The sequence below is a fragment of the Saimiri boliviensis genome, chromosome 3, assembly GCF_048565385.1.
Source record: "Saimiri boliviensis isolate mSaiBol1 chromosome 3, mSaiBol1.pri, whole genome shotgun sequence".
NCBI classification, from domain to species: Eukaryota; Metazoa; Chordata; class Mammalia; order Primates; family Cebidae; genus Saimiri; species Saimiri boliviensis.
This window is the reverse complement of record NC_133451.1, coordinates 149,829,447-149,842,972: the sequence shown is the minus strand read 5'-3', so window position 1 is coordinate 149,842,972 and position 13,526 is coordinate 149,829,447. Positions and strand designations below refer to the sequence as shown.

Genomic DNA, 13,526 nt, shown 5'->3' with positions numbered 1-13,526 from the left:
CTTTTAGAGGGTTGTGCAATGGACTTTTAAACTGGTTTATATTGATGTATTTTAGATGAAATTTTTAGGGGCCATGGGAACTAATATTTATTGAATACCTGCTATGTGTTGGTATTCTTTTTCTTAAGTTAATCTCTGCCCTCAATTATGTAGACCTTTTGTTTAATCACTTGTGAACTACAAATTATTTTTAGTGGTTAGAGAATTTCAGTTGCTTTCACATGTTAACTATTCTCTTTAAGAATGTTGTAAAAATTTTTTTTGAAAGAGTTCAATTCAGCTGAGCATCTTTTTTTTTTTTTTTTTTTTTTAAACCCGTGGTAGAATGATGTCTGAGAAAAAATGATTTTGAATATTTTTGATTTTTGTATAGGAAGGAACGTCAGCAGTAGAGAATTTGAATGAAATGCAGTGTATGTGGTTCCAAACAGAATGTGCCCAGGCTTATAAAGCAATGAATAAATTTGGTGAAGCACTTAAGAAATGTCATGAGATTGAGAGAGTAAGTACTTTCTATGTAAAAGTTTGTTTTATTCTGTTGATGGTTTTGGACAAATTTTATAGTTTTTTATAATTCATAATAGGTGCTTTTTAAAATCAGTATTCAGTTTTTTCAGTTTTTATGATGGAAATACAGACTACATTTTCAGCCAATGTCTCTACTGTCTATTCTTTGTGTAAGGATTCTTTTTTAAAAACTTTATGGAAATTTTGTATCTTGGCTGATTTTATTGATTTTTGAATCTTTCTTTCAAGTTGCTGCTGCCTCTTTAGTAGTACATACAAAGCTCATTAAGGTACTCCTAGGATGCTGTTTTTTTTGTAGAGTATATTGATGATGCCATATAACTTTGGTAAGATATAAACGTTAAAGACTTTTCACAATATTTCTTCTGTAGCTTATGTAATTTCATGTTTTTTGTTAAAATCATTGTTTTCTTAATCCTCTTCACTTTTGACTAATTTCCATGACTAGTGGTTGGTTTTCTTTTTGTGTTTTTTACAGATAAACATAGTTTTTATAACTAATTACACATTTGTAATATTGCCAAGTGTAGAATACCAAAGCTTAGTTGAAATGCATAAGTTCCTGGTTTCTTGACTTACTTGCTAATTGATTTCTTTTCCACATACCAGCATCACATTGCATAGGATTCAGATTTGTATCCTCAAAAAAAGTTACCAAATACATACTATAATCCTTTTGCAAATTATTCTGAAGATAAAAACTCAGTGTTTAACATGCGAATCTACTTTATTGCACTACTATGTCTGCTAATAAATTATGTTTGATATTGTCACAATAGCTTTAAGTGTAATTAAGGAAGAGATAACGAATAAATATATTTTTAAAGCTTCACTTTTTAATAAACGATTCAGTGCCTGCAGTGTGTCGTACGTATCTTACGCTACACAGTGGCTAACTGTATTTGCTTATTTGAAATGCAAAATATTCCTGTTAAATAATTGTAGTTCTTTATTTCTTTTTATTTTACTAGTTTTTTTCATGCCAAAGTAACAAGTATTCCAAGGCTTTTATTTTATGGTTTTCTTAGCCATTGCTGTACTTCAGTATAATAATAAAAAGATAATTTTGTTAGCATTTTATAGAAATCACTGATGACCAGTTTGACTTTCATACATACTGTATGAGGAAGATTACCCTTAGATCATATGTGGACTTATTAAAACTAGAAGATGTACTTCGGCAGCATCCATTTTACTTCAAGGCAGCAAGAATTGCTATAGAGATCTATTTGAAGCTTCATGACAACCCCCTTACAGATGAGAATAAAGAACATGAAGCTGATACAGGTATAATATTTAGAGTTCTTCTTGTGTTCTGGTGTGTGTGTGTGTGTACTTATGTTTTTCAGTAATAAATGTTTTTCTTGAGCACCACGTGGGAAGATAGTATACAAGGTTCTCTAAGCAAAAGAAAAATGTTTACTTTTCTACTTCCAAAGTTAAACAGGAATTTAATTTGCAATTCATTAGCATTTAAGAAGTTTGTATGTCGTGAATTTTACATTTAATAGCTGATTTACCCAAAATTATGAATTGCTAACTATTTTACAGGTACTAGATTGCTAATTATATAATTAGTATTATAATTCTACATAAGTGTTGGCTATTAGTATTACTAGTTATTTTTTTGAGATTGAGTCTTGCTCTGTCTCCCAGGCTTGAGTGCAGTGCCGTGATCTCGGCTCACTGCAACCTCCACTTCCCAGGTTCAAGTGATTCTCCTTCCTCACCCTCCCAAGTAGCTAAGATTACAGGTGCCCACCACCATGCCAGGCTAATTTTGTGTTTTTAGTGGAAACTGGGTTTTATCATGTTGTCCATGCTGGTCTCAAACTCCTGACCTCAAGTGATCTGCCCGCCTCAGCCTCCCAGAGTGCTGAGATTGGCCTCCTAAAGTGCTGGGATTATTGGCATGAGCCACAGTTCCTAGCCTAGTCCTCTTTTTAATAGTAATTTATAATTAACCTACTAAAAATTAATATTGCTTGAACATTAAAAACCAGCTTGGGATAAAGCTAGGAAAATTGCCCAGTGACTTACATTTGACCCATTTCTAATGTACTATTTTTATAGCAGGATATCATAATGACTGGGGAGAAGTCTTCCCTAGACAGTTATTTGGGGAAGAACCTGAGAATAAGTGATCTCATATGTAGAAAAATATAAATTAGTTATATGTCCAAAATTTTGTGACTTAACTCGTGGCAAAAAAAAAAAAAAAAAAAAAATGTTGCAGGAATTGGGGCATAAAAAGTGTGTTTGATTTTCTTTTTTCTTCTGAGCTTATTCCTTTTTTGAGGATATTATTGGCTACTTTCTATATCCTTCTTCCTGCCAAAGAGCTTTTGAATTATTTTGCTAATTTGTCATAAATGTGTAATTCCTGTTCCCAAAGGACAGTCTAGGAATTTCTAAGGTCACACACCGAAGCCCTTGTACAGATATCACTTGAATCTCTTTCTACCAGTTGGTGCTGCTTCAACTTAGAAGAAAACTGCAGTAAGAAGAAACTGTTGGACAATTTACAGTTAAAGTTGAGAGCTATGACCCTCTGGCTTCTTTTGTTTTTCTTTCTTTTTATTCTTCTGCCTTCCTCTTTTCAAAGCTGAGACTACAGAAATATACTTAGTAAATATGAAGATCCCCTTTCACTTTTCTCCCACGCATTCTTCATTTCAACCATTATCCCCGTGAAAGGATCAATTCCCTTTATGCACAACTACAATTTCCAAATTTCTGTGTGTACATATACACATTCATTTCAGGATGGTTCTTTGCAGGGTTTCTTGTTTGTTTTACTGTTCTTTAGTCCATAAATGGGTTTATATCATACCCAGTGTTCTGCAACTTGGACTTTTTACCTCATTTAATAGTATTGCTCCATGTCTGCATATCATAATTATTCTTTTCACCATTAACATTTTAATGACTATGTAGGAATCTATGTGAATTTTTTTTACCGTTATAGTACTATAGTAAATGTCCTTGTACATAATTATGTGCATATTTATTTAGCATGGATTATTAGAAGTGGAAATTGGTGGGTCAAAGGGTATGAGAATTTGAGATAAAGGGTTCATCAGCTTTTATTATCACTCGCATGGTATTGAGAATTTCTTTTATTTTACATTATTGCCAGCTCTAAAAGTTATTGCTCTCCTTGTATTTTTATATTTTTTATATTGGGCAAAATATCTAGTTTCCAGTTTATTTTTTATTTTTTATTGTTTATTTTTTTGAGACGGAGTTTCGCTCTTGTTACCCAGGCTGGAGTGCAATGGCGCGATCTCGGCTCACCGCAACCTCCGCCTCCTGGGTTCAGGCAATTCTCCTGCCTCAGCCTCCTGAGTTAGTTTCCAGTTTCTATATTTTGTTTGTTTTTTTGCTTTGAGACAGGATCTCATTCTGTTGCCCAGTCTGGAGTCCACTAATGTGATCATAGCTCACTACAGCCTTTGAACTCCTGAGTTCAGGCAATCTTCCCGCCTCAGCCTCCTAAGTAGCTGCATGCACCCAACTAATTTATTTTTGTAGATACATGGTCTTGCCGTGTTGCCCAGCCTTGTCTTGAATCCCTTGGCTCAAGTGATTCTCCTGCTTTGGTCTCCCAAATTGTTGGGATTACAGGCATGAACCACTGTATTTGGCCAGTTTCTAGATTTTTAATGGAGTGGATTATATATTTTCTTTTTTTCACTTAGGTTTTAACCTTTAAGATGAGTATCTTTCATCATATAAAAGTTTTAATTTTTAATATTTAGCCTTTGGTGGCTCCTAGGTCTTGTTTAGAAAGGCCTTTTCTACTTAAAAATTTAAAATATATTTATGAATATCTTCTGTGCTTTTCTTCTAATACTTCTGCTTTGCAATTTTTAGATTCTGCTCTTTAAACATCTGGAGTTAATTTTTATATATGTTGTAAGGTAGAGGGTGGCTTTCCACCTCCCTTCCTCCCCCAAATAAAGTACTAACCCTTCAGTAATATTTGCTGGATAGGTTTTTGTATTCCTCACTGATTTCGAAAATTTTTATCATGCTAAATTCTGAAAAAATAATGTAGTAGGTTGTAGGCATGGTTTCTTGGTCTAAAATATATTAAAGATATAATTAAAACTACATGGTATTGACATCAATACACAGATAGGTTTCTGTTATTATGATCCATTTTTCTCAATCTAACACTATGTCTTTAGAATTTTTGTGGTTTTACATGCACATTTTGCTTCTGTATACACGGCAGAATCGCCTGTCTTCCAGAAAGTATCTGATATTAGGTTGAGTCATTTTTTAGTTGATTTTTAAAAATTTTCTATGTAGGCTATTACGTTAATCTGTAAATGGCGGTAGTTTTATTTCTTTCAATGTTTATACCTTTTCCCCCATACAATAATGTCTTATTGTATGGTTAGAGTTGCGGTGGTGATTAGTAGGAACAAAAGTGTACTTGCTGCATTTTTTTCTATAGAAGTAGTACTTCTGATGGTAAAATTTAATTATTTATTTATTTATTTTTGAGACAGAGTTTCACTCTTGTCACCCAGGCTGGAGTACAGTGGTGCAATCTCAACTCACTGCAGCCTCTGCCTCCTGGGTTTAAGCAATTCTCCTGCCGCAGCCTCCAGAGTAGCTGGGGTTACAGGCACCCACCACCATACCTGGCTAATTTTTGTATTTTTAGTAGAGACGGAGTTTCACCATGTTGGCCGGGCTGGTTTTGAACTCCTGACCTCAGACGATCTGCCCGTCTCGGCCTCCCAAAGTGCTGGAATTACAGGTGTGAGCCACCACCCCTGGCAATTTTAATATTTATAATAAACATCTGGTAGTTAGCCTTTATTTCTTCAGAAGTTACTTTTCTTGTATTTTTATCATTTCAAGTCTTTATATGTCCAGATTTCTTCTGCCCTGCTATGTTGATGTTAGTTTGACTGGTTAAAGTTGTCTAGGCTCGAATGTTGTTTTCTCTGTATATGTTTATATATACATACATACTTTTTAAAAAAGATGGTGCAATATTATCTTCTAGCAGAGTAAAATTTTCCTCTAGTTTCTTCTAAGGTAAAAATCTTTTTTTCTTTTTTGAGACAGGATCTTGCTGTGTTGCCCAGGCTGGAGTCCAGTGGCATGAACACAGCTCACTGCAGCCTTAACCTCCCAGGCTCAAGTGATCTATGCACCTCAGCCTCCTTATTAGCTGGGACTATAGACACATATCACTACACTTGGCTAATTTCTTTTTTATTTTTTCTTTATTTCTTGTTCTTCTAGAGCAGAATGAATAATTTGGGAAAACATTTTTTGTTGGGGTAGAGATGGAGTTCTCCCTGTGTTGCCCAGGCTGGTCCTGAACTCCCCAGTTCAAGCAGTCCTCCTGCCTTGGCCTCCCAAAGTGCTGGAATCACAGGCATGAGCCACTGTGCCCGGCCCTAAGCTAAAATTCTGAGCCTCTTATGCTAATGGAAGTAATAGCTAATATATGTAAAGTAGAGAATTATAGCACTTCTCTAGATAATTAGGGCTAATAAGTCAAGTGAAACAGGATTCGAACTGTTATTAATTCTTCATTAATTACAAATGTGGTGGTGGTTTTCTCTGGTTTTTTGTGGCAGTTCTGTGGTGAACTGACATGAGACCTTTTAAGGCATGCAGTATAGAATAGTGCTGAAAGTACGGCTCTTAGGTTAAATCCATAGTGCAGTCTGTTTTGGTAAATAAAATTTTATTGGAATAAACAAAACCAAGCCCATTGGTTTTCATATTCTCTATGGCTGCTGTTGTGCTACAGTAGCTAAGTTAATTTCAACAGAGACCTATGGCTTACAGTGTTGAAATTACTAAACATCTGGTTCATTACAGAAAAACGTTTGCTGACTTTTCTTTGGTATGACACAGTAGAAAAAGGCCTTAGACTTTGGAGTATCGTTTTGTAATTTTTACATTTGGCTTTTTTGTTGTTGTTGTTGACACAGAGTCTCACTTTGTCACCCAGGCTGGAGTGCAGTGGCATGATCTCGGCTCGCTACAGCCTCCACTTTTCGGGTTCCAGCAATTCTCCTGCCTCAGCCTACTGGGTAGCTGGGATTACAGGCACATGCAACCACGCCCAGCAAATTTTTGTTTTTAGTAGAGATGGGGTTTCACTATGTTGGCCAGGCTGTTCTTGAACTCCGGACCTTAGGTGATCCACCTGCCTCAGCCTCCCAAAGTGCTTGGATTACTGGCGTGAGCTACCACACCCACGTACATTTGGATTTTTAATCACCTGGAGTTTAGTATAGCATAGAAGAAGCCTAGACTTTGGAGTCCAAGTGAAGTAGATTTACATCCTTGTTCTACCTTTTACCATCACTTTGAGTTATTTTCCTCTGAAACCTCAGTTTTCTTATAAATAAAATATTATTCTCTAATTCATGAAGTTGTCAAATGAAATACAGTGCATGGGGTATGGGCTGGGTGCCATGGCACACACCTGTAGTCCCAGCACTTTTGGAGGCCAAGGCAGGTGGATCATTTGAGTCTAGGAGTCGGAGACCTTCCTGGGCAACATAGTGAAACTCTGTCTCTACAAATAGAAACAGCAACAACAAAAACAGGCATGGTGGTGAGCATCTGTTCTAGCTATAATAGAGTTAGCTATTCAGGAGGTAGATATGGAAGGATCATTTGAGCCCTGGTAGTCAGAGCTGCGGTGAACCATGATGACCCCTGCACTCCAGCCTGGATGACAAAGTGAGACCCTGTCTCAAAGAAAAGAAAGAAAGAAAGAAAAAGAAAATACAAGGTATGCATTATATCTATCATGTAGCAAGGATGCAAGTGGTAGCAATTATTTTACCAGTCATTAAAAAGGTCAGTGCTTATGTTGCCATCCATTTGTAGTCTTGTGTTTCCAGAATGTAATTTTTTGGTCTCTTAGAATTTTTTTTTTTTTTTTTCGTTTTGTTTTTCGTGTACTTACTCAAGTACATTAAAGAGAAACAGATAAAGCATTTGTTTTGGTTGGCTGTATGTTATCTATTGCTGCATAATAAATTAATCCCTAAATTTAGCAGCTTAAAATAACTCTTTTTGGGTCAGAAGTGTCTAAGTGACTCTGGCTCAAGATCTCTTAGGAAGTTGTAGTTGAGAATTTGGATGGGCCTGCAGCCACTGGAATACTTGGCTAGGATTGAAAGGATCCATTTCCTAGATGGCTCACTCAACCTGGCTGTTGGCAGGAGACTTTAGTTCTTAGTGTCTCCGTAGAGATTCTAAAATTTCTGAAGACATAGTAGCTAATGATGACAGAGAGAAAGGAAGAAGCAGCAACACCTTTTTAGTGTTCTCTTTTCCTGACGTCACACCGTTACTTCCTTCACATTCTAATCGGTCAGAAGAGAGTCACCAAGCACAACCTACATTTGAGGGGAGGAGAACTGAAGAATTTGTAGGCATAAGTTTAACTGCCAAGGTCTGCATTTTATTTACAAATTATTTACATTATCATTTTTGGTGTTTGTTTTTAATTTTTGAGACAGGGTCTCACTTTACTTCCAGGCTGGAGTGCAGTGCAGTGACTCAGTCATAGCTCATTACAGCCTCATACTCCTGGGCTCAACTATTTCCCCCACCTCAGCCTACCATGTAGGTAGGACTACAGGCACATGCCACCATGCCCAACTAATTTTAAATTTTTTGTAGATGTGGGATCTTGCTGTGTTGCACAGCCAGTTCTCAAACTCCTGAGGTCAAGTGATCCTCCTGCCTCAGACTACCAAAGTGCTGGGATTACAAGCATGAGCCACCATGCCCAGCTTATATTATTTTTATATGGAAAATATAGTTGGCCTTTTCAAGGCCTTCAGAAGATTTATCTTATTATAACATTAGCTTAAAGTTCAGAATCTTATCATGTATATCAGGTTCAGGTGCTGAAACAGCTCCTTGAGCATAGGGTTAAAAAAAAAAATTTTTTTTTAACCTTAAGTGTGGCTTTTCAATTATAGTTCTGTTAATATGAAATCCTGTGAGCTAAAATTGCAAGTTACCTATCAACTACACACCCAATATAAAATGAGGCACACATAGGACAATCACTGTAGACATTCTTAGGAGGCACACAGGAGTGTTAGTTACCACGTCCATTCTCAAGTCCATGGCTTAATAGTTCTTTGATTAGGACCCAAGACTGGAATAATTTTCTGTGGCTCTTGACCCTGCCCTCTGGGTTCCTGGTTCCACTTTCTGAATTACCCTTTTTTTCTTTTGGAAGTTAACAATTGTTTGCAACTGAGTAGTTCTTCCGTATTCTTCTGGCCAGTAAAATTTTGAGAGTCTGAAGGCCTCTTTTCATTTTGTGCTGTCTCTGTTCTTTTCCATCCAAATTTACTATTTCTGCCCATAGAATAAACATCATGAATCTTTTGTGAATCTTATTGGAATGTACCTTGAGCTTCTATGGAGGGGAGAACGCCCTTAAGTTTCTTACATGTTTTATTGTTTGAGAGAATCTGAGTCAGAGAGAGAGCCTTTCTTCAGACTAAGTAGTGAGACATCACCATATTCTGAGTTCTAGATCTTAACGAAAGATTGTAACGCCAAGCCCTTTGCCTTTTCTCTTGACATATTTTCCTGACAATTGCCTGGATTTGATCTTTGCCTAGCAAGCCATTTCTGGAGAGGCTAAGAGTTTTCAGAATCATCAAGCCCCAGTCTCCTTACTTTAGTTTCTTTCTCCTCTTGGATTTCTCTTGGGCACTTTGCCTGAAAATCCCCTCTTAGTTAGCTCTCTGAGTTCGTTTGACACATTTTATAACACTGTTGCCAAACTTTCTGCTACTTTGTGGCTGTAACATAGCCTTCACTTCATTTTAAGGACTCACCTGCAGCCTTCTTCAAGTCTAGACTTACATGAATAGTCCAAGGCTCTTCAAACTTCCACTAAAGCCCTACTCAAAGTCAGTCCACCTTTTGCCACTCCCTGGTTCCACATGTTCAGGTACCAAAATCTATGTTGTTTATTGCTGCAAAACAAATTACTCAAAAACATAGCTGCTTTAAATGGCAACCATTTGTTATTTGACAGTTACTATGTGTCAGGAACAGAAGTCACTTAGCTGTATGTTTCTGAAGACTCTGGGTCTCTCAGGAAGTTGAAATCAATATGTTGGTGGGACATGGTGGTTCATTTCTGCAGTCCTAATGCTTTGGAAAGCTGAGGCCTGTGGGTTGCTTGAGTCTAGGAGTTCGAGACCAGCTTCATCAACATAGTGAGGCCCTGTCTCTATTTATATTTTAAAATTAAAAAACAAAGTTGCCAGCTGGAGCATCTGAAGGATCAACTTGGCTTGGAGGATCTCCTTCCATGATGGCTTACTCTCATGGCCAGAGACATCAATTCTTTGCCACGCATTGGTCTTTCCGTAAGACAGATTGAGTTTCCTTATAATATAGGCGCTAGCTTCCTCTGAATGATCCAAAAGAAAGCAAGGAGGAACCTATAGTCCTTTTTTTGTCCTTATATTGTTACATACTGTGGTGTATAGTACATGTTATTCCTTACACATGAATCACTAAATATAGCCCACATTTAAGGGGAAGGGGAGATAGGGTCTGCCTTTTGAAAGGTAGAACTTGTGAGCATATGTTGAAATCACGGTGGTAGTGTATTTTGGAATGGCTTTTTTCATTTCTCAATATTAACAGATGTTATCCAAATAAAGACTGGATGAGCCTGTAGCTTTCAAATTTGTTCTTTGAAATCAAAACAATATAAATTTTTCACTATATTGTAGCATATTTGTCAGTGATTTCCAGTCTTTTGAGACATTCAGGGGTTTATAGTTCTAGGGATATTGTTAATTTTCAGTATTAAATTTTTAATTTACTATAGAGTTATTCATTTATTCTGTTAACAAATACTTGAATGTTGTCTGTATGTTTTGGCAGGCTGCTAGGCCCTGAAAATAAAAAGGTTACAAATGAGACAGGGTCTCCTTTACCAAAGAGCTTATAGTTTAAAAGAGAGACAGCTGTATAAACAAACTGTTGTGACATGCAAATGTATTAGCTGTAGTGGCAGCACAGAGAGAATGAATAATTGTTTGGCCAGGTTAGAGAAGACATAACTAAGAGAGCATAGACCTCTGAAGCCTTAGAGATTTGCGATATGCAACCGTTTGTTTTATTCATAGATTGCAAATAGTTTAATATTGATGTTTAACTTGTATGTTTTGCTGTGGTCATTTCTTTACATGCATGTACCCCATGTAGTTTCAAAAAAGTTTTTGAATTTATTCCATTGTTTGCTATCTGATATTGTACCGTTAAAAGGCTAGGTGCATATAGGGATGTTTACGTCCATACCATGCAGGTTTTTTGTTTTGTTTTGTTTTTTTGAGACAGAGTTTTGCTCTTGTTGCCCAGGCTGGAATGCAGTGGTGTGATCTTTGTTCACTGCAACCTCCGTCTCCTGGGTTCAAGCAATTCTGCTGCCTCAGCCTCCTGAGTAGGCAGGGATTACAGGTGTGCACCACCATGCTCAGCTAATTTTTGTATTTTTAGTACAGGGGGGGTTTCACCATGCTGACCAGGCTGGTCTTAAACTCCTGACCTCAGGTGATCTGCCTGCCTCGGCCTCCCAAAGTGCTGGGATTACAGGCATGAGACACCGTGCCCAGCCTCATGCAGTATTTTTTAATAGGAGTTTGGTAATATTAAATAATAACAATTACTAATCTGATTAATATACTTGTTAATTTTATTAATTATTGCCTACAGCAAACATGTCTGACAAAGAGCTAAAGAAGCTACGTAATAAACAAAGAAGAGCTCAAAAGAAAGCCCAAATAGAAGAAGAGAAAAAAAATGCAGAAAAAGAAAAGCAGCAGAGAAATCAGAAAAAGAAGAAGGATGATGATGATGAGGAAATTGGAGGTCCAAAAGAAGAACTTATTCCGGAGAAACTGGCCAAGGTACTTAATAATAGTGTTTAGCAAAATTGAGTGAAATTTTATAAGCAGCTATTGTCATTTTTATACTGTCTTATTTGACCAATGTGATTATAGATTCTAGAGCCAAAAATGATTTTATTTTTTAGTATTTTCTTTCTGATTGTGTTTCATGTTTAAAGCTTGAAATAATAATTCTGTTCCAAAGTCATGTAGTACAGTATGGTGGAAAAATTTTGGCTTTTGAGTCATTCTGATCTGGGTTCAGATATTACCGCTCATATTTTCACTGTGTGCCCTTGGACACTTTGTCTAACCTCTCTGATGGTTTTCTCATCTATAAAAGGGAACTAAAAAAATCCTTATTTAGGGCTACAGAAAATATATATGTCAAGCATCTGGTGTCTGTTACAAGTGGTAATATGCAAGTTTTTAGGTCTAGGCTAAATAGAGTTTGTTATAAACTGAGGACTATATATGTATCTCCCACTTACCTATGTTGTCAGTTTACATTATTTTTTTTTCTAGCATAGGCTATAAATATTTTCCCCAGGCAAAATCTGACCTGCTGGTTTTAACTGTTAAGTTGAAACCAAGATATTCGTTGTCACATGAACCATTTTGATTAATAACATTCCTGTGTCCTTTCTTTTAACCCTAGACATCTTCCTACTTTGTATTAAAATAGTTGCATAATTTATTTTATTAAAGCAATATAGTAAGCAATCGGCCCAGACTTTAATTTTTGCCTCACTAGTAAGAAAAGGCTCCAAATCATCTCCTTACTGCTTTATAACCCAGCAAAATTAAAATACCAAACAAATGGAATTGGAGAATATGCTTAGAATTCTGTCCACCAGAGCAGGTAGACACTAATATCACGTAGACATAGTAATATTGCTATGAGAAATACAGCCACCTGCCTGTAGTTCCAACTGTGTAGGAGGCTGAGGTGGGAGGATCACTTGAATCTAGGAGTTCAAGGCTGCAGTACACTGTGAGCTATGATCATGCCTGAGACTAGCCATTGTACTCCAGCCTGGGACATATAGCAAGACTCTGTCTCTTAAAAAAAAGAAAAATAGCATGCGCATGTGCGTGCACATACACGCATGTGCAAAATATAGAAAAATCCAGTTGGATTTCACAAAAATATATGGATATCTTTTTTACAAATAGTTCCATACCTACTAGGAACAAACACAATACCTTTTTGTTGTTGGACGTTTATTGGAACACTACACAGGGAAGCAAGAAGGCACAGAAAATGGACCTTTTAAACCTCTTGGAGAATTTCAGCTACTCAGGGCATAACTTAAACTTTAGACCTTCCATCTTTATGCCTCCAGTGTCTTTATTACTACTGCTTTTGCCCGCCTGCTGCCACCATCACTTTGTCTATTTGCTTTTCCCTTTATCCCATGAGTTTCCTTAATGACATTATTCTTTATAACTCTTTATGTTTTCATGTATTTCTCAAGGAGAGGAAGGATTTCTTTTGATTACTTAGTTATTGTTTAATAAAGAGTATACCTACGGAGCAGAATTCTTGTACTAGGTTTCTTTAAAAACTTAGGTTTTCCTTGTGTCCAGGCTGTCATGATTGCCTTCAGGCTAGGTAACGACCTGTGCTCTAATTATTGGTAGTCAGGATTATAGAGTCTCAGAGCAAGTAATGGCTACAAAAGGTGCTTCTGACTGCTTTGGTTGGAAGCTTAGTGGAAGGCACCCTCTTTCATGGACTGCTCTTAAGTGCATATTCTTACCTATTAGGTACATAAGACCCTTTTATTCCTCAGCTAACTTCCTCCAAGATGCCTCTTTCTAAAAGCATCTGTATTTACCAAGATCTCCCATGTGATAACAGTGTCAAATTATACCAACCCATCATAACTAGGAGTGACTTTGTAGGTTATTTTAAAAGCTGCCTGCCAAGTCTGACTACAGTCTATAGTGTCTCCTTCCTCCCCTCCCCCCTTTTTTGGTGATCTTGTGTTTCAGCTTTCTTCTATGTGTTAAATTGCAAATTTAGTGTCACCAGTTCAGGATAGTATACAGTCATGCATCATT

General features: G+C 36.7%; 1 protein-coding gene across 2 annotated transcripts in view; it reads left to right on the top strand.

Moving 5' to 3' along the window:
• NAA15 (N-alpha-acetyltransferase 15, NatA auxiliary subunit) overlaps positions 1–13,526 on the top strand; it is a 95,857-nt gene that overhangs the window by 64,153 nt on the left and 18,178 nt on the right. For both annotated transcript variants that reach the window (XM_010338658.3, XM_003928034.4), the window contains exons 13-15: positions 374–502; positions 1,602–1,815; positions 11,287–11,480. In XM_010338658.3, coding sequence (XP_010336960.1) covers positions 374–502; positions 1,602–1,815; positions 11,287–11,480 — 537 coding nt within the window. The remainder of the gene's footprint in view (positions 1–373; positions 503–1,601; positions 1,816–11,286; positions 11,481–13,526) is intronic.